This window comes from Amia ocellicauda, chromosome 14 (assembly GCF_036373705.1).
Source record: "Amia ocellicauda isolate fAmiCal2 chromosome 14, fAmiCal2.hap1, whole genome shotgun sequence".
NCBI lineage: Eukaryota > Metazoa > Chordata > Actinopteri > Amiiformes > Amiidae > Amia > Amia ocellicauda.
In genome coordinates, this window is record NC_089863.1 from 12936609 (window position 1) to 12956116 (window position 19508).

Sequence of the window (19508 nt, forward strand, 5' to 3'; positions counted from 1 at the left end):
TTCGTTTATCTTCGTTTATTGAACATTTCACACAGACTTTTATACATCTACAAGCAATATTTCAAAGTAGGTTCAGGACCGTCCTGAACCTGGATGACATTTTCTTGGCATATGTCCCGGGGCAGTTCTGAGACACGGGAAGTAATAATTGATAAGGTATTCTTTCTAATTGGGGAAACAATATTTCATCCAGACATGGAAGCACTGGTACCAAGGACACAGCACACACTATACTGATAAGAACATGTTATATAGTTTTGGTTCGTTAACAAAAAAATGTCTACAGCAGTAGAAATTATCTCTATCTGCCACACAAATAAGTCTGAGCAGAGAAATCCTAATAAGAACAAGGTAACCCTTATAAGAGCAAGTTTTAACTAGTATCTTACTGGAAAGCAATTTTACCCCAACACCCGGGGATCCACAGGACCTCCCACCCTGCAGACACACTTCAACAGCCAATGATGTACAGGCCCGCCAGGGCAACAATACAGCAGTCCATACAAGTCCAGGATCACTACAATATATATTTTTACATGTAGACCGTTGATTGCTATCAGGATGTGAAGAGACTTTCAACCAGTATAACACAAAATGTTTCTGGAAAAGATTGCACACCCTACCTTTAAGTTCAGTTTTCTTAAATTAACAAAAATGTATTGTTGTATGTTGGGGGTTATAAAATAAGATCAGTTCTCACACCTCTCATTCTCACACCTCTCACTTTCTAGATGTGATTCTATAATCTCAGGGCATCTCTCATAAACCACTTGCAAAAGAAGTAAAGTCTATTTTAACTCTATTTCCAAATTATTTTATTCCAACCAAATCTGCCTAAATTAATCTCATTTTATAGCCATCTGTTAGCTGAAGTGTACTGACTAGTTTGTCCCAAGAGTTGGTTGCCAGGGAGTTAAGGTCACATGCTGGAGTCATGCCCCCTACACCTTGTTTGTCACTTTTGAGATACGAAAATACCGGACCCCTGCTGGGGGGGGTTTGAGAAATGTCAACCTAGAGGGGATGCTGGCAATTAGACAACAATGGGGGACGGGGGTTGAGGGCAAATTGTATTTTGAACGACATATTCAATAGATTACAGTACTTAAAATAACCAGACATCTTCCAAAAATACTGGACAGGGGGTCAAAGTACATACACTACATGGTCAAAAGTGTGGATACCTGCTTGTCAAACATCTCATTCCAAAATCATGGGCATTAATATGGAGTTGGTCACCCCTCTGATGCAATAACAGCCTCCACTCGTCTGGGAAGGCTTTCAACTAGATGTTGGAACATTGTTGAGGGGATTTTAGTGGGGTCGGGCTCTAATGTTGGGCAATCAGCCCTGGTTCACATTCAGCTTTTCCATTCATCCTAAACATGGGATGGGTTTGAAGTCAGGGCTCTGTGCAGGCCAGTCATGTTCTTCCACACCGATCTTGACAAACTATTTCTATATAGACCTCACTTTGTGCATGGGTTGTCATGCTGAAACAGTAAAGGGCCTTCCCCAAACTGTTGCCACAAATTTGGAAGTGCAAAATCACCCAGAATGTCATTGTAGGCTGTAGCATTAAGATTTCCTTTCAGTGGGACTAAGGGGCCAAGCCCTGAGACCATTATTCCTCCTCCAATCTTTACAGTTGGCATTACGCATTCGGGCAGGTAGCATTCTCCTGGCATCCGCCAAACCCAGATTTCTAGGTCAGACTGCCAGATGGTGAAGCGTGATTCATCACTCCAGAGATCGCATTTCCACTGCTCCCATGCATTGCGCATGGAGATCTTAGGCTTCTGTGGCATGAAGCTCCTGACTAACAGTTCTTCTGCTGACGTTCTTACAGAAGCAGTTTGGCAGAAGTGATTGTTGCAACCAATGAGAGACTACGTACTTCAGTACTTCAGCACTCAACAGTCCCATTCTGTGAGCTTGTGTGGCCGACCAGTTCGCAGCTGAGATGTTGTTGCTCCTAGATGTTCCCTCTTAACAATAACAGCACTTACAGCTCACCAGGGCATCTCTAGCAGGGCAGAAATTTGACAAACTGACTTGGAAACTGGGATCTAATTTGAGTTCTCCTGCCTCAATGTCATTTTTCACATATAATGCTACCCCACCCCCTCTTCGATTTTGCCTGTCTCTTCTAAACTGTGTGTATCCTTCCAACTTGTATTCATCCCCATCATTTTCTGTAAGCCCTGTTTCTGTCACTCCTACAACATCGTGGTCACATGCTAGCTCTGTGGCTTCTAGGTCTAACATCTTGTTCCTTATACTCCTGGCATTGAGGTACAAACAATGAAGGACTTTCCTACTAGCAGTTTCCCTTGGTTTTCTTTCCTTAGAGGAACATCTCCCATTGTCAGAGCTCCCTGCCCTCCTGGTCCCTTGTTTAAATGATTCTCAATTTCTCTGCACATACGCTCTCCCAATGCATTAGCCCCGCTTCTGTTTAGATGTAGACCGTTCGGTTTGTACAGGTCCATCTATCCCAGAAGAAAGACCAATGCTCCATAAACCTAAACCCCTCTTCCCTACACTAAGATTTCAACCACATGTTAAACTTTCTAATCTCTGCCTGTCTCCATGGCGTGGCACGTGGTACCAGAAGTATTTCAGAGAAAACTACCGTGGAGGTTCTGCTCTATAGTTTCTTTCCTAACTCTTTAAATTCTAGCTCTTGGGGTGTCTCTAGGGGTTCTACACGCCCTTTTCTGTGGTTACGACCTACTGTAACCCAGCAATTCTCTAAGGTCTCAACTCTCCTAGGTTTTGGCGTGCGCACCATCTCTCTCATGGGCTGATTGGCTATTTATAGCTGTAATGAAGATTGACGGGAGAGTGGGTTTTGTTATTTCTTGTCTGTAATTGGCTGAAAATGACAGATCTGCACGACTCCGCCAATGGGATCGGTGGAATTCTGCAGATCTGCGGCATTACAAGAACACATCCAATGGCTTCCACTCAGAGAATTTCTGCGTGGAAATACTTTGACAAGGTAAATTAAAACACTGTTAAGTTTATAATATGTGCAGTGCTATTAATATACCACAAATCTACAGCTGCTATTAACCCACCTAAAAGCCAAACACCCTTCTGTGACACTAGCAATGACAGAAAAGGAAAGAGGAGCAACAAACTAATATTATTAAAACACACAGCCAGCTATTACTATATATTTTGTTTTCACTGGATCTTGGACGAACAGGTATGTTTCCAAATTTATTTAATAAAGTTGTTGTGTGAGTATTTGCAATTGCAAAAATTGTTACATTACATTATTTCGCCTTTAATGTATTTTTTGTTAATGCGTTTCCAAAATATTGCAGCAGAGAGTCCTAGCGAGCTCGTTTCCCACTCGATTACATTTTGGAGCTGCAAGTTATTCTTATGCATTTATTTTACTGTAATTATCACCTCATATAAACTGCTGTGTATTTTGGTCTTAAACTTTCACAGACACTGCTACCTGATAATCCTCTATTCTGATTGGCCAGGACTGGAGATAGAAGAATCCAATAACCGAGACCCAGTTTCCACTCTTGTGAGTCGGACAGTACAGTTTGTTTTAATGTGTGTAAGTGTAGAAAACATAGTTTCACAGAGATAGGTCAATGCGATTTCAGCGGGGTGGCAATCAACAGTTGTCAGATCCCCTCGGGGATTTCTTGTGTCTCGCCTTGACTTTTTACCTGTTCAGCTCTTTCCCCGCGCCCCCATAAAGGGTCTTGCGCCCCCCCAGGAGGGCGCGCCCCACAGTTTGGGAACCACTGTCATAGCAGACCCGGAAGTCACGGCCAAAGTGTGCCCACTGTCGGTGGCCAGACAGTCGGGGCATAAGACATCCCCACTCCAAGCGGGCAAGGTTGAAGACTCTGTATAGGACATTGAAGAAAGTGTTTTGTCATAATTATATAATGTTTTATATTAATACTAGCATTACACATAGTTTTGTATACAGACTGAGCAGATTAGATTTAGCAGGACAAGTAAAGGGTCAACAAGGTTGATTTGTTAGAAACTCCTGTCAGTAATGAAAGATCACACAGTGCCGAAATAGCCTACAGATGTCTGCTGTGAATTTGTTTATGGCTTAATCGTTGCTCCAGATAAGGCAGGAATGTTTCTGTTACTGAGCGATTGACACTAGGTAAATGACGACCTGGGATCGCATCTTCCTAGTGCACATCAAAGACGGACATCTGCTTTGGATCCATCACCTCTTCACTGGAGGACAGATCGTAAAACGGACCCGGACCTGTATCTTCTGATTGGATGAGCAGCCATAAGATGTTTCCTCATTTTCCTATAAAGTTGTACTCATGTCTGTAAACATTAAGTCTCACTGAAGGAGTTATTTCTGACAGTGGGGCTTCCGAGCCGGCTTGATTAAAGTTCTGTTTGCTTTATATCCGCGACTCTCCACTTATTTCTGACACGGTTCTACAAGGTGCACTGGCCACATGCGGCACCGTGGCGGGGGTGAGAGGATACTGGTACCACATAGGCCCGTAGGCTTAACCACAGCATGTGTGCCGGGGTCTCTGGGGACACCGGGTGATGCGGAGTCCGGGGTCGGCGGGGCCGAGGGTAGTAGACCACTGGCCGTAGCAGGATCTAAAACCGAGGCACGCACGCACGGACCGGGAGGGCTAGCAGTGCTCATTCTCAGTGAACTGAGAGAGCGAGATCACCTACAGCCACAGCTGCGGGCTGCGGGCAAGCCGGCAGAGAAGCACCTCACACGGTCATTATCTCTTACGACACATTGAGGCTCAAGCCGGGCAGCCGGCCGGCCTCGGATTTTACTGCCGCTGCTAGTGCTCCTGCTGTGGAGGATAGATCCCAATGGACAAAAAACCAACACAGCAAGCAGTCGGAATATAAGGCACTATATAAACACAACTATTATTTTTGTGCTATTAAGTGTCTGTGGCCGAAACTGAAACCGAAGCGCACCAGAGCCCCAGCTCGTCACTCAGAACAGGTAGGTCCCTTCCCACTTCCTGTTCCATAAAACGTGACGTCAGCACAAGTTCGTCTCATTTATAATTAGTATATTTTGTGGCAGCATTTTGTTTTTCTTTCATAAAAACACAACACAATTAAATATAACAGGCTTCTTTTAACTAAAGAGACACATTATTAGAATGATTTGCAGGAGCAATATATGGTAAGTTTATCTTATCACAAGCTTACCCATAAGAACTACAAATGGTCTTTTTTCATATTTTCATGGCAGCAACACACCCCCAACATTTTTCGGGTGGCAGCAATACGGTTCCATAAGTTCATGTGTGATTTTTTTGGAAAACAATATTGTTGCAGTGTGATTAAGGAGAGAATATTTTGTCAAAATCACTTGCAGAGAATCTTGATTAATTTTCAACATTAAGGGTATAAATCTCTCTTTTTTTATCCAGGACAGAAACTTGTACTCAATTACCAATGGTCCACCATCAGGGCCCAAGTTTTCTGTCCTTAACTTGTCTGTCATCCAATTGCAGTATTTATGGTATACAGTACTTCTCCTCCAGCCATTCTGTCAGTTATCCCCTGGGCTCCTGCCCAACAGTTTGAACTCTTTCTCAGGTTAGGTTTCGGTTTTGTTTTATTTCTATAAAGCAGCATAACCCTTTAGCTATGAATTGGGATACTAGATGAAAAGGGGACAGATAAAAAGGGGGAAATATATAGCAAAAACCATAGCAAAAAATATTTCTTCATAACAGAAATTTAAAAACAATTTGAAAACTGAATTTGATGTCATTTTGTCCAGCGTATTGGGATTGAAATATGTATTATAGTCCATACATATTTGAAGTTGCATTAATAACATCAAACAGAGGACTGGCTGCTGTGAAGTGTTCTCTGCAAATCGTGGTTTCAATCCTCCTCTCCTCCAGGCTTGGAATTAGAAGAGTAATGGACTCCTGTTATGTAACAATATCGTCTATGCAAACTCTTCATGTCTTTTATAGGAGTATCCTTGCTAAAGTTCCTTCATACAAACCTGCTTTGATGTAGCCCTCTCCTGTTACCAAAAACAGTCCTTTTGTTGTCAGTCCAAGAGCCACTGGCTTTTGAGGACTGAGAACCAGTGATGGCAGGCATAATAGACATTGAACGTATACCTCTGATCTCGGAGCATCTTAGAATTTGTACTGTCATGATATTTACATTCAATACAATAGTTCGGTCCTATTGTGGTTGGTTGTTGGGTCCCATTGCAATAAGGAATAAGGGTTTTCTACAGATATCCAGCCCAGGTATGTGCAGTATGTTAATCACAGAACAGCGTTACTCTTTTGAGGGCGCCGTACCACAGAATACAGTGTGTCTGTAGCACTGGGAGGCTGGGTGGAGGCCTGAGAGAGGGACTCTGTAGATATTCTCTCCAGTCTCACTGTGTCGTAGACAGTGCACACCCCACTCCTTGACTCCTCTGGGGTCTGTGAAGGAATGACAAGAAAGTGATATGTTTTAGAGGGGCTGTCAGTTTTAGTATTTTTATGATATTGATAATTTTGCTTTGATTTGGTTTCTCTAGTCTCCTTTAAAGTAATCAGAAATCCAAACCCTTGTTTTTTAAAAGGAAGATAATTGTGTTCATGTACTATGTTGGAGTCAAGGAACCACTTTGCCAAGTGTTGAGTTAAAACACATACCTGCTGTCCTGGTGGATCATGCGGTGTCACTGTGAAGTACCGTTCATCTGAATGGAAGGAGATAGTTAAATCAAAATTGGGTCTGCTAGAATTGTATATTTAAATACTGATACCCAAAGGTAACAAACAGTATGGAAATTATATATGGTTGCTGTTTATGTTTATGTTTGGTGATCTTAAAATATTTACAAATCAATCTGCCTGGTGTAATATATAAATCTCAATTTACTATTTCTCATTTGCCAGATGTTGATGCTGTCCAAAAGATATAGCAAACAGAAACAACACTCAGAATCACCACTCTCTTGCATTCACATGAGTTTTCTCTTGAATAATGACATACCGTTTTTTCTCCTTTTGAAACAGATGTGTGTTAAAATCATAGAAATTGCTACAAAGATGACAAACACTAAGATCCCTGGGATCAGGAAGATGGTGGACTTAGCTTGGTTTTCTTTGTCTTTAGGATTTCCTGCAAGAAAAGTGTTTGAGGGAGATTTATATGTGCAGGCAAAACTGAATGTTCAACCCAATTTTCACAAGTCATACCTTTGTTTTGTTTTTTTGAACATGCACACAAAATAAGGACATGTTTAATGTGACTAAAAGCTATACCAAATCAAAACTTAGACCTACCTGCAAACAGCAAAGTACACAGCTATACCCTTATTGTCAGAAATCCCTTTCTTCTTCTAAATGAAAACATTGGAACCTATAACAGTTGGCTTTGATTAAAACTGTCAGACAAATAAGGTTATATTAATAATAATAACATATAGCCTAAGTTATAATGATAGGCTAATCCACCAGCACTAGTACTTGATAGATTGTACTATACTACAATACCACAGTTTACCACACTTACCTCGCTTAGTGACTGGACAGACTTTTTCGACCAGAATGGAACCGGTTTTTGAGCTGACCTGGTTGCTGACGTTGCACACAATCTCACTGAGGTTGTGACTGAAGTACAAGGAGAACTGAATGTTTTCCTCCTGTGATGATCTGTTGTGGCTGGCAGAGCACCACTGTCGAGCACTGTGCAGGTTCAGTTCACAGTCATGCTCAGCAGAAACGCCCCAGTGCACCGAACAGTTGAGGGTAAGATGGCAGGTGGCATTTGTTGAGAAATTGGAAGTGACCTCCAGCTGTGGGGGCAACAGTGCCTCTGCAGACAACACAGAGCAGGATTAAGTCCAGTTTGACTGTATATTGCACATCCTATGAAAGTGCACTTACCATAGGATTGTTGTACTTTTAATATGTTGTACTGTTGTACTGTGAATTGACCACAATTTTACACATCTTTCCTTTGCATTCCACATATCTTCATTGTGATTTACTACACTGCACAAGAGGAATACCTTGATACGCCATCCTAAATGTTTCCAAGGCATGTTTATAGTAGACCCTGCATCACTTCTAGTGCAGTGTGCTGGAGCACAGTGTAGACATGTTAGATCCATAAAGAAAACAGTGCAAAAATATTTTAAAAGTGCAAAAATCTGATGATATCTGATGGTAAACTTTAATTAGGGACAGGTATTTCAAATACTGACTGATGACTTACTCGGCTAGAGATAATGTCTTACTTTATTTCTCATCACCATACAAAGTTCATGCTTTTACTCAAGTACTATAATTGTTGTTTTTCTGAATTAAGGAATATGATTTCCTACTGCTATTATAAATTACATAGGAGAAACCAGTCATCCCATGCAGAAAATTAGCGGTATTCAAAAGTTCATCTGTTACCAATGACATTTCAGGACACTTAAATGCTAGTGGTGCAAGTTTCCCAGGATGTGCATTTTCAAAAATAATCAGTTTTGTTACTTTAACCAGCATGTAAGCACAATACAAATCAGCTACTCTAGGTCAGTTATAGCAGATCCTGGACCTAATCTTTTTTTTCCCACTGTAAAGATATTTGTGTGTCTAATCCCTATATATGTGATTCATGTTAAGTTAATACGATGTGGAAAGGGTGTCTCTTATTGTATCAGAAATATAATTTTGCACAGTTTGCACAGTAGGCTTTGCTTTGCGGTCCTCCCACCCAAACTGCATGAGATGGCATCTCTTATACAATAAGAGGCACTAGTTTTACATGACCTTTTAACTTACAATTAAGAATAAGACAGTTCAACCTGGAAATTCCAGTTTCTAAAATAAACCTCAGAGGTTCAATTTATGTGCCACCACTGCCCCCCTTGAAAACACACAAGTAACCTTCTTGAAGACTTATGCATTTTTAATGAACACTATTCATTATTAGTCAATTTTTTTTTTTTACTAAACTCCTTTTTGAAAAACTTTGCTACAAATAAACAGCGTAGACATAAATATGAACTTACCATGGACAGTAACAGAGTAGTGGCTAAGTACATGTTTACCACCATTTGGATATTCAGCTGTGGCTTTATAAATGCCAGTGTCTTTCTGTGTCAGATTTGTTAATGTAATGGACCAATCACCGTGATTAAAATAAGTTCTGTTTATGTAGTGTGGATACACTGGTTTTGTGTTAATATTTCTGACCACATTAACCTCATTTTCCACTTTTCCATTTTCTGTTCTTGCAAAAGTCCATGTAAATTGTTCCACATTCTCATTTTTCATAGGTAAGTCCACGGTGAGGTGTAAAATCATGCCTTGGATTTCATTGAGAATCTTCATTTTGCTTCCCTCTTCAGTACTGATTCCTAGGAAAGAAATGCAATCATTACAAATGTTAACTTCCTACATATATCTACGAAGCAAAGGTAGTTCAGGTGTAACAGCATTGATAAGGTCAACAAATAGATACACAGTTGTCACATGTTTTCAGATTTGAAATCTGGAAATAGGAGTCAATGGAGCTCAGTTTAGTGTTTGTGTAGGCCTAACTCAAGTCAGTGAACTGGAATCTCCAGTTATCTCAAAGCAAACTAGATGTTTGACAGACCCTGAAAAGATACCATTGATAAATAATTATTTATGAAACTAAACAAATTACCAAACAATATTGTTTAAATGAAGAGTGAGAATACTTTCAACTGCAACCCTGGATGTTGTCAATGGTGTCAAGGTTCCCTTTACACTGTCTGATTTAAGGTTCATTTGAAGAGAATGATTAGGACCTTTGTCAGTGGCGTCATGCCATTGGGGCCAAAATGCAATTCATATTGTTATCCCAAGTCTATGCGTGAACATTTCAGTAAAAATGATCTAATAAAGTTTTGAAATACATTATATAATTTAGCAAGAGGTCAGGAACACTAAGAGACAGGCAATGTGGGAATTATTATTATTATTATTATTATTATTATTATTATTATTATTATTATTATTATTATTATTATTGTTATTATTATTATGGGGTTTAAGTGCAGGGCAGAGTGAAGTCAGTGGAGCTGGTAGGGAGAGGTAGAACTAATCAGTGCAGAGGTGATGTGGAATATTAATTGGATGATTGGTGATTTGGAGAGGGAGACTGGGTAATATTCGGGTGATGATGACCTCAAGTGGTGAACAGGGGAAGTGCAGTGAACAGGGCTGACAAAAATACTAAGTGTACCAAAATGTTAAATGATTTAATCTCCTAAATCAATCTCAAATAATAGACAAACAAATCAATAACACATTTATTGTGGGGAAGTCCTGGGTGTGGCACATAATGGCCGCCAGAAATGGCACTGCGTTCCCCAGGGCGGATTAATGACCTACAGAAGTTTCCTGATAGGCAGGTTTCCTGCATAAAAGCACAACACCAGTACACCTTGTTTGTTGGGGGGAGTAGGTGCTGAAGAGAGAGCAGAACAAACAAACAAACAAATAAACAAAAAAACAAGATGGAAAACTCATTGCTGACTGTTTTGTACATGAACTAGCATTTGGATACTGATTTTGATGGTTTGTTGTTTGTCTGTTTTTTTGGTGATTTGTTCTTTTTATACAGAGGGACCCATTTAATCAGGCTCAACAAGGAGTTGGGTGTTTATTTACATTTGTGTCTGTTTATTTTGATCACTAGCACTGTACAGTAATAAAATAAAGTAAATAGTGTCCTTTTCACCTTATCACTGCCTTTGAGTGAGCCTGCCTCCTAGACCTGCCTATATCAAGAGCCCAGCACTGTGTCCACCCCCACACTATGTACCTTTCATTGCCTCTTGAATTACTATTGAATTTATGACTAATCAATATTAAACATAGATTATAATTGAAACTTGTAATCAAACCTATTGGGCTTTCATGTATGCAAAGTAATTTGTCTGTGATCACATAATTTAACACAAGTAAACCCACATAACTCCAATACGAACACGTCTGTTTAGACTTTTGTACAAATACACCCCCTTCATAGCGCCCCTCTGATGTCAGGGCTTGAAGTTACATGATCGGTTTTCATGTCTTCTTTACAAAACATCCAATGTGTAGTATACTGCAATATTCTATACAATGTCAATTTTTTATTTTATTTTAATGACATTTAACATCCAATGTAGGAAGGAATATCAAATGGATGTTACCACACAGAAGAGCTAAAAATTAAAGCATGGTTTGTGGTGGAAAAACTTGGTCTTGGTCAGGGGAAAAAAGTTTTGATAAATTGACAATGTTCAACTTTAAACTTAAATTAAATTAAATACAAAAAGATAGACTAGCCTAACACAATTAATTTTAAATCAGAATTTCATATTTGTGTGTTGGATATAATCAATTTGGTAAAGTTAATGTCATGTTTAAATAAATATTGCGTTAACATGAGGTAATATTTCATTATTTTTAAATAATACATTTGTGGTACGTAGATTGTAGGTATATATACAGTGTGAATTACAAATAAAATTATAAAAATCACATTTGCATATTTAACCATTTAAATCCAAACATTGGTAACACTTTACAATAAGGTACTATTATTTCTCATTAATTAATATGAATACCATAGAATTTAAACATAAATACATCATGAACATCTTATTGTGGGGTCTCTTTTCCTTCTTTTTAATGACAGACTGCAGACAACTGTAAAAACAAATTAAAATTTGAATAAAAACAAAAATGTATAAAAACATGAAAAAATACAGATCACTTAAAGCTGTATTTATAACTTTAACTGAGCATTTGACAGACTGTACATACTTGAGATTGTGTGTATAAAGCACAGTAAGCTATATGTACTTAAACATTTACAAATGAAATTTCATATAAAGAGACAACAAACTGATTATTATTTATTTATTTTTAATGGAACGTACAGTGGACTTGTTCACAGCAAACATGCGGCCACCAGCAGACCAGCTTCTAATACTTAATATTTCCGTGATAGTCATTCCTTTCTCTGATCTATTTGAAGTAGATTCACTTGTCTTGTACTAGATTTTTTTATATTACAGATTTTTTTTTTAAAACATTCAAATTGTATGGGTACCTAGCGAATACCAAAATATGTGAGTGCTGAACTTGCGGATACTGAGATGCTGGTGTATTATCTCTAATTAGCAATAATTATTGTGAAATAATGGAATATCTTCTCATATTAATGCAATCATAATTTTTTTCTCTTTGGCACTAATAAGCTTCTGTACTTTTCAAGTATTTTTTCAATAACTTTTCTGTTGCTTCTGCTAATCTTCTCCCTTGAGATACTATCTCATATCTTCTATTGCTACCCAGTGTTAAATCGGTCATCAGTTTATGATTTAGAGATATTGTCACAATTTAGTCATGCACTTCTCTTTATTATTAGTCTACTAAAAACAGACTCAAATCTTTGTTAGTTTTAGTCAACAGATTAATCATATCTAAAACCTGCATACATTTAATTCAGTTTTAGTCTTTGGAACATAAATTACATTAATTTACCTTTTTTAACTTTAGAATTAAGACAGTTCTAATTAGTTAGCATTTAAATCCATACAATGATTGTGGCAACTTACCAAAACTATTTACGCAAAGAACAAATTAATAAAACAGATAATTATTACTCTAAGAACATATAGGAATCACAGACTAACATACGTTCAACATCATTTTTTCACCTCCAAAGCCTTCATGGGTTTGTCTAAGAAATAAATAAACACCACATTCTTACACATGGAATTTGATGTATTTCACACTTCATATGTCACTTCAAAATTGTTGTATTTTCTCAAGTCATGTAGCCATATTCGGTTTTGTTTCCCGCAGTTATATCTTCATTATACATTTTCATCATATTTGAAGTACTACCAAACTGCAGATTTCTTTCTTCCAAGTGCTGAATTAATGGTTACTCGCAAGTTAGGAACTATCCAGTTTAATCGGCCGTGCTCAGTGACCTAGCTACTAAGAAATAATACCAATAAATCAGTTTGCATATATGAGCTTATGATGATAATAATAACAGAAACATTATAGATAACATAACTAGCTTTTACTGAACACTCTCTTTTCGATCAAATGTTTGTATTCATTTTGCAGGAAATGACCGCACTCTCAAAACTCTGATTCTCCTTCAGTTTCCCAGCTCCTCCTTCCCCAGACGGCGCTGTAGGCCCCAGTTGTGTTTACAATTATAAACTGCACTCCATGGCATCAACAATCTGCCTGGGATTGGCTGCTATTGGACAGATAGACAGGCGGTAAAATCGCAAATGGTGAATTCTGAGTTTTAGTCGAACTGTCTGATTTCGTCACGTCATATTTTCACAAATGAAAATGGAAAAACATTTAACTTTCGTCATCATTTTGGATGTTTTTATTATGATTTTTGTCTTCATTTACTAAAATGAAAAACAGTTCATTGACAAGCATTTGCGTCATCAATTTCATCAACAAAATCATCTTGTGTGAATTCCTCTCAGGTTATTTGTTTAAACTCCACGCTGTTTTCTGTTGTTTTGCTTAACTCTCTTCTTTGTGGATCAGCTCAATATGTTTCTGCCATAGAATGCTACTGTGTAGGACTAAATGTTGCTCTCTGTGATGTGTAATGCAATACATGGTATCTTACATTGATAAAGTGTGTAAGTTGCCTTGGATCAGCTAAATAACTTTAATACTAAGTCAGTTAAATTCAACAGCAGGAAAGATAAATGTAAGTAGGTGTTGCTGTGGAAACAGGTGTTGAGGTTTCCTGTTTTTAATTTACTTAGCCTTCCGAATCACCGCTCTCAGATGTACAACTAAAGTTTCTGTTTTCCCCTCTGTGACTGTACTGCCATTTATTTAATGTTTCTGTCTTGGGGGAAATCTGGGGATTTACTTACATGTAAGTGGAAACATCCCCCACAAAAAAATCTGGGGGAGAAAAACACTTTATAACTTCTATTTTTAGGTCTGGTAAGTTGAAGATCTGGTCCAGAAATGAATGCATTGTGCCCCCAGTTCTCACCCACATGGAAGACTCAGAGTGTGTCATAACATTCATATGTATAGTGTGATGGATGTGTTACATATATATGATAATTCTCATCCTGCAGGAGACCACTCCCATCAGGGTAGAAATGTTTCAGCACAGGATAAACTTGATCACTCCAAATAAATTTGTAAGGGGACATGTGGACCCAAACCATGCCAGGAAGATGCCCCCCATAGCATAATCGAGCCTCCGGACCCCCTCAATGTAGGGGTCAAGCAGTCAGGCCTGTACTGTACTGTACTGTACACATGCACTTGCCCACTTGTCGAATATGATGATGGATGATTCAACTGACCATATCACTTTCTTCCACATCTCTGTAGACCAGTGTCTATGGTTCTTGTACCACTGAACTCTCACATATGCATTTGTCTTTGTAATGAGGGGTTTCTGCACTGCCATCTTGATCCAAAATCGAGGTCAACTGGGCTGCTTGTATACAAGCCACAGAGCATGATAGGAGGTTAATTGCTTAATTGTATCATGCAGTACACCTGTTTGGAGGCATCTGCATTCATTATGTTCCTCCATTCATTTATTCAGGTTTTTCCTTTAATTTGTCACCCGTCTGTATACATCTATCTATCTATCTATCTATCTATCTATCTATCTATCTATCTATATCCATATATATAGATATCTATATATATATATATATATATATATATATATATATATATATATATAACACAAATTTGTTGGTACCCCTCCACAAAAAAACGAAGAATGCACAATTTCTTCTGAAATAACTTGAAACTGACAAAAATAATTGGCATCCACCATTGTTTATTCCATATTCAGACTTTGCTTTTGATTTTGTTTTTCAGCATAATATTGTAAATAATAAAACAAATGAAAATGGCATGGACAAAAATTATGGGACCCTCAACCTAATATTTAGTAGTTTGGCCCACTCTTCCAGAGCAAACTGCTCCAGCTGTCTCAGGTTTGATGGGTGTTTTCTCCAGACTGCAAGTTTCAGCTCTTTCCATAGATGTTTGATAGGATTCCGATCGAGGAGTGGAGTGCACCAGCTGGACGTAGGCCTGGCTTTAGGCTGCATCCGACTTAAAACTATAGATAAGCCTGACTGAAAATGTACACCTAGTGCACCACCTGGACGTACCTCTTTGTTTGAGTTACACCTGGGCTTAAGTCCGTCGCTCTAAAAAGCAACAGATGGTGCGATCAGAAATTGACGTACCTTCACCATTGAGTTCAGCTTGTATCTCTTTGGCAGTTATCATTGTTCTTTTTCTGCCCTTCACACTATCCTTTGGTTAAGTCTGGGGTCGATTGTCCTCTTGCAGCCGCGCCCAGAGAGGTTGGCTACAGTTCCATGCACCTTGAACTTCTTAATAATATTTGCAACTGTTTTCACAGGAGCATCAAGCTGCTTGGAGATGGTCTTGTAGCCTTTACCTTTACCATGCTTGTCTATTTTCTTTCTGATCTCCTCAGACAACTCTCTCCTTTGCTTTCTCTGGTCCATGTTCAGTGTGGTGCACACAATGATACCAAACGGCACAGTGACTACTTTCCTCCATTTAAATAGGCTGAATGACTGATTACAAGATTGGAGACATGTGTGATACTAATTAAAGAAACGAATTAGTTTGGAATATCACTATAATCCAATTATTTATTATCTTTTCTAAGGGGTACCAACAAATGTGTCCAGGCCATTTTAGAATATCGTTGTAGAATGAGCAAAAATGTATCTCTTTTCACAGCTGCTTTGCTTTATTCTATGACATACCAAAGGCATGCAAGTATACATGATGCAATAGCTTTCAATTTCATCAGGAGGAATGAAGCATTATTTCAATGCGCTGTAAGGGTACCAACAATTTTTAGCACATCTGTGTGTATATATATATATATATATATATATATATATATCCCTCTCTGGTGTTCTGGTACTAGAAGACTAACTCTGCCTCCTCTCCACTCTCCTTCCTCCTCATCCCTGGACCCTAAGTGGTGGAACGACCTGCCCACCGAAGTCAAGACAGCAGAGTCCCTGACCTCATTCCGGCGCTTACTCAAGACACACCTATTCAGACTTTACCTTTAGCTTTTATTCTGTTAAATTGCACTTTATATCTAGTTTTCATTGTACAACTTGCTTTTGCATTGCTAGTACTCATGTTGTTTATATTGTTTACCCCAATGTCCCTTTCCCTTGATGTGAAGTATGACTTCACATATCTTGTCTGCAATTATTAGCTCACAAATCTAGGATGTAGGACTTTTCTCTTATGCACTGATATAATTTTGAACTTGTAATTTGTACTATGGTTGATCTGTAATTTTAGACTGCATTTAGACTTTTATAATGTTCTTATGTTTTGTAAGTCACCCTGGCAAATAAATAAATAAATAAATAAATAAATAAATAATTGCTTGTGTCTGCACATCTTGTTTGATTGCAGGATATTTTTTAAGTTCGCAGACACTTTTTTTATTGCAGCAATGTTTTTAATGTTGCACATTATTTTGTTTGCATCGACCTATTTTTTTCCAACATGGGGAAGATAGAAATGTGGCCAGTATAAGAAAGGCTGGAACTAAACAAACAGGTGGTTTGAGGTTTATGCAAAATTATAATAATACTGGCCAATACTGTCAATAAAAAATGCATCAAAATGGTTAATGAAATAATCAGTAAATTAGACTGTGTATTAAACCTCTGTAGGTTTTTTAATTTATAGTTATACTTAGTCTATTTTTGGAAAATACACAACTGTACCTCTGTCTGCATTAATTTCTGTCTGATCTGAAAGAAAGTTGTGCTTTTCTCTTCAATTATATGTTATTGTATTCATAATACCACAAGGGTACATGAAACAGTCATCAATACTAACATAATAATAATAATAATAATAATAATAATAATAATAATAATAATAATAATAATAATAATAATAATAGTATAATAAGAATGAATTTATTTTAATTTGTGAATATTTAAGAGTGAGCACTTGTTTTAAGAGTAAAACTAATTTCCTTGTAAAGTTTTGCATTAACTAGTTGTTTACAGCAGGAAGGTGGCTTCCAGTAAGAATAACCTTGGATCAAATAAATAGTAACTCATTTTCTGATAACCTTGTAAGTATGATATACAAATTATCAAATACAAATCACCTGTATATGAATGGTATCTTTTTGTATCTCTTTGTCTGATGATTGCTGTTACATTTTTAAGCGGGGGGGGGGGAAACTGTCACAGCAAATTGTTTATATGTGATTGACATCAGGTAGAACATGTATTTTGGTGTTTGAACCTATACAGCATGATATAAAAGTAAATACACAAACAAAAGTAATAAGAGTAACTGATAATTTCTCACAATCAACTTTTAATAATGATGAAGTTGTGATCAGCTTCAGACATTATGGTTATACGTAAATAAAGTGAACACACAATAATGTCCAGGATATTTCACTGTTTTATGAATTCCATAATGTGTCCTACAGTTCCATTGAGTTTAAAATGTGTTCTATAGTTCTACTGACAGCCGGTAACCCTGTGGTGCAATCATACACATAAGAACTGCTGTAAACAAGTAGTACAAATGAGAACACATTCATATAATACAACAATGCAATACATCATTACCCTCTGAAAGCACAGAAAGCCCACAAATCTAAATATTGTTGTTAACTTGATCTTTGTTTCAACTAAAGCCATTCAAAATAGCCCAAACAAAAGACAACGCTTGTGAAGACTTGAATTTGGTCACAATTTGACTTCTTCTTGCTTTAAAATATTGAAATGCCCTGCTTGTTGACATTTATAGGATTAAATACCACTGGCGTTTCCTGTTGTAACGGTAAAGTAAGTGGGGAGCCACTTGTGCCTGTTTATGAAACAAATATGACTGAAGCGAAGCACATAGTTAACCACAAAATCCAGTATCTGCGCAACTATAGACGGGTAAAATACACATACCTGTCACCAAAAGAGACATCAGCAGGGGCAGCACTGGCAGAAAGGTCATAATGGTGATTTGAGGGGGGGAGGGGAGGAATTAAATAAAAAATCAGCCCCGTTTATGTAGATACATGTAGTATGTTTCACGTCAGAATAAGTTGTACAGGAATCCAGTCTCAGAGTTCAGTGGTGCAAAAAGCACTGAGCGTCATCTCTTCCTGTCTTTGAAGACTTTGAAGCATGCAAAACTCTCTGAGAACTCTCTGTATTATGAGTAATGTCCCAAAGCAATTCAGGAGCTCAAGAAAACCCAATAGACAAATGTAGTAGAAGGCTCCCTTGAGGGGTGAAGGGTGACCTGGTGGAATGAGTCAAGGAGCTTCTGCATATGTGGCATTTGGGGTGGAAGAGGGATGTAGAGCAAAGGATGCTGGGAAAGTGCATTTGGAGCTTGATATTATGCTGGGAAAGGTGGAAGATTGGCACTGTCCTCCGCCTAAAGTGTCATGAGCGGGGCGTGACTGGCATCACCTTATTATTAAATTATTGATTTGTTGGGTTCTTTTCACAGTGAATGAATGTGTGCACTTTATTATTATATTTCACAGTTTCTCATTTTTATTTTCACTTATTTATTAAGCTTGTTTTTGGTTTCTTTCACTATTATTTCCTTAATCATTTTAGGATTGGTTTATGATTTTCACGTGTGTTGTATTAGTTAATTGGCAAGAGCATGCTGCCCGGTCACAGTCCCACATGGACTTCCCCGCATCACCTCCCTATTTCCCATCTCCTGCTACAAAAAGGAGAGAGACACTGAAAGAGCATCGAACAAAAGGTCCATAAATATTTGGACAGTGACACAATTGTTAACGGAAGAATCTGCACATGCGCATCAGCGTGGTGATGTGCTGGGTGTAGGAGAGCGCAGGATCGAGGGTGACTCCTAGATTTTTAGCAGAAGAAGAGGGAGAGAGTGTGATGGATTCCAAGGGGAACGAGATGGGGAGGTCAGCAGAAGGTGAGGAAGAGTGGGGGAAAAACAGGAGATCCGATTTGGAGAGGTTGAGCTTGAGGTGGTGCGAGTGCATCCAGGCGGAGATAGCAGACAAGTAGGAAGAGATGCAAGGGGATGAGAGGGTCAGAAGAGGGAAAAGACAGGAAGATCTGGGCATCATCAGCGTAGAAGTGGTAGGAGAAGCCATGGGATGCGATGAGGGGGGCCCAGGGAGCGAGTGTACAGAGAGAACAGGAGCGGGCCCAGGACGAAGCCTTAGGGTACACCTGTGAGGAGAGGTTGGGGAGTGGGGAAGTTTATACGTGGTCCCCCCAATTTTAGGTGCTCAAAAGTAATTGGCCAAACAAACATAATCATGAAATAAACTGTGAGTTTCAATACTTGGTTGCAAATCCTTTGCAGTCAATGACTGCCTGAAGTCTGGAACCCATAGACATCACCAGCTGCTGGGTTTTTAGTTCCTGCAGCTGTCTTTAGTTCCTGCATGTT

At 38.4% G+C, this 19508-nt stretch overlaps 1 protein-coding gene across 1 annotated transcript; it reads right to left on the bottom strand.

Annotated features, from left to right (window-relative positions):
* On the bottom strand, positions 1–18142 carry LOC136768751 (SLAM family member 9). The gene is made up of 7 exons (XM_066723110.1): positions 18020–18142; positions 9032–9379; positions 7540–7842; positions 7018–7146; positions 6675–6721; positions 6330–6458; positions 1–3881 (listed from the first exon to the last, which is right to left on the bottom strand). Exons 1-7 carry the CDS (start codon positions 18066–18068, stop codon positions 3798–3800), a joined length of 1089 nt encoding a protein of 362 aa, XP_066579207.1. The 5' UTR covers positions 18069–18142; the 3' UTR covers positions 1–3797.
* Positions 18143–19508: the final 1366 nt, after the last annotated feature.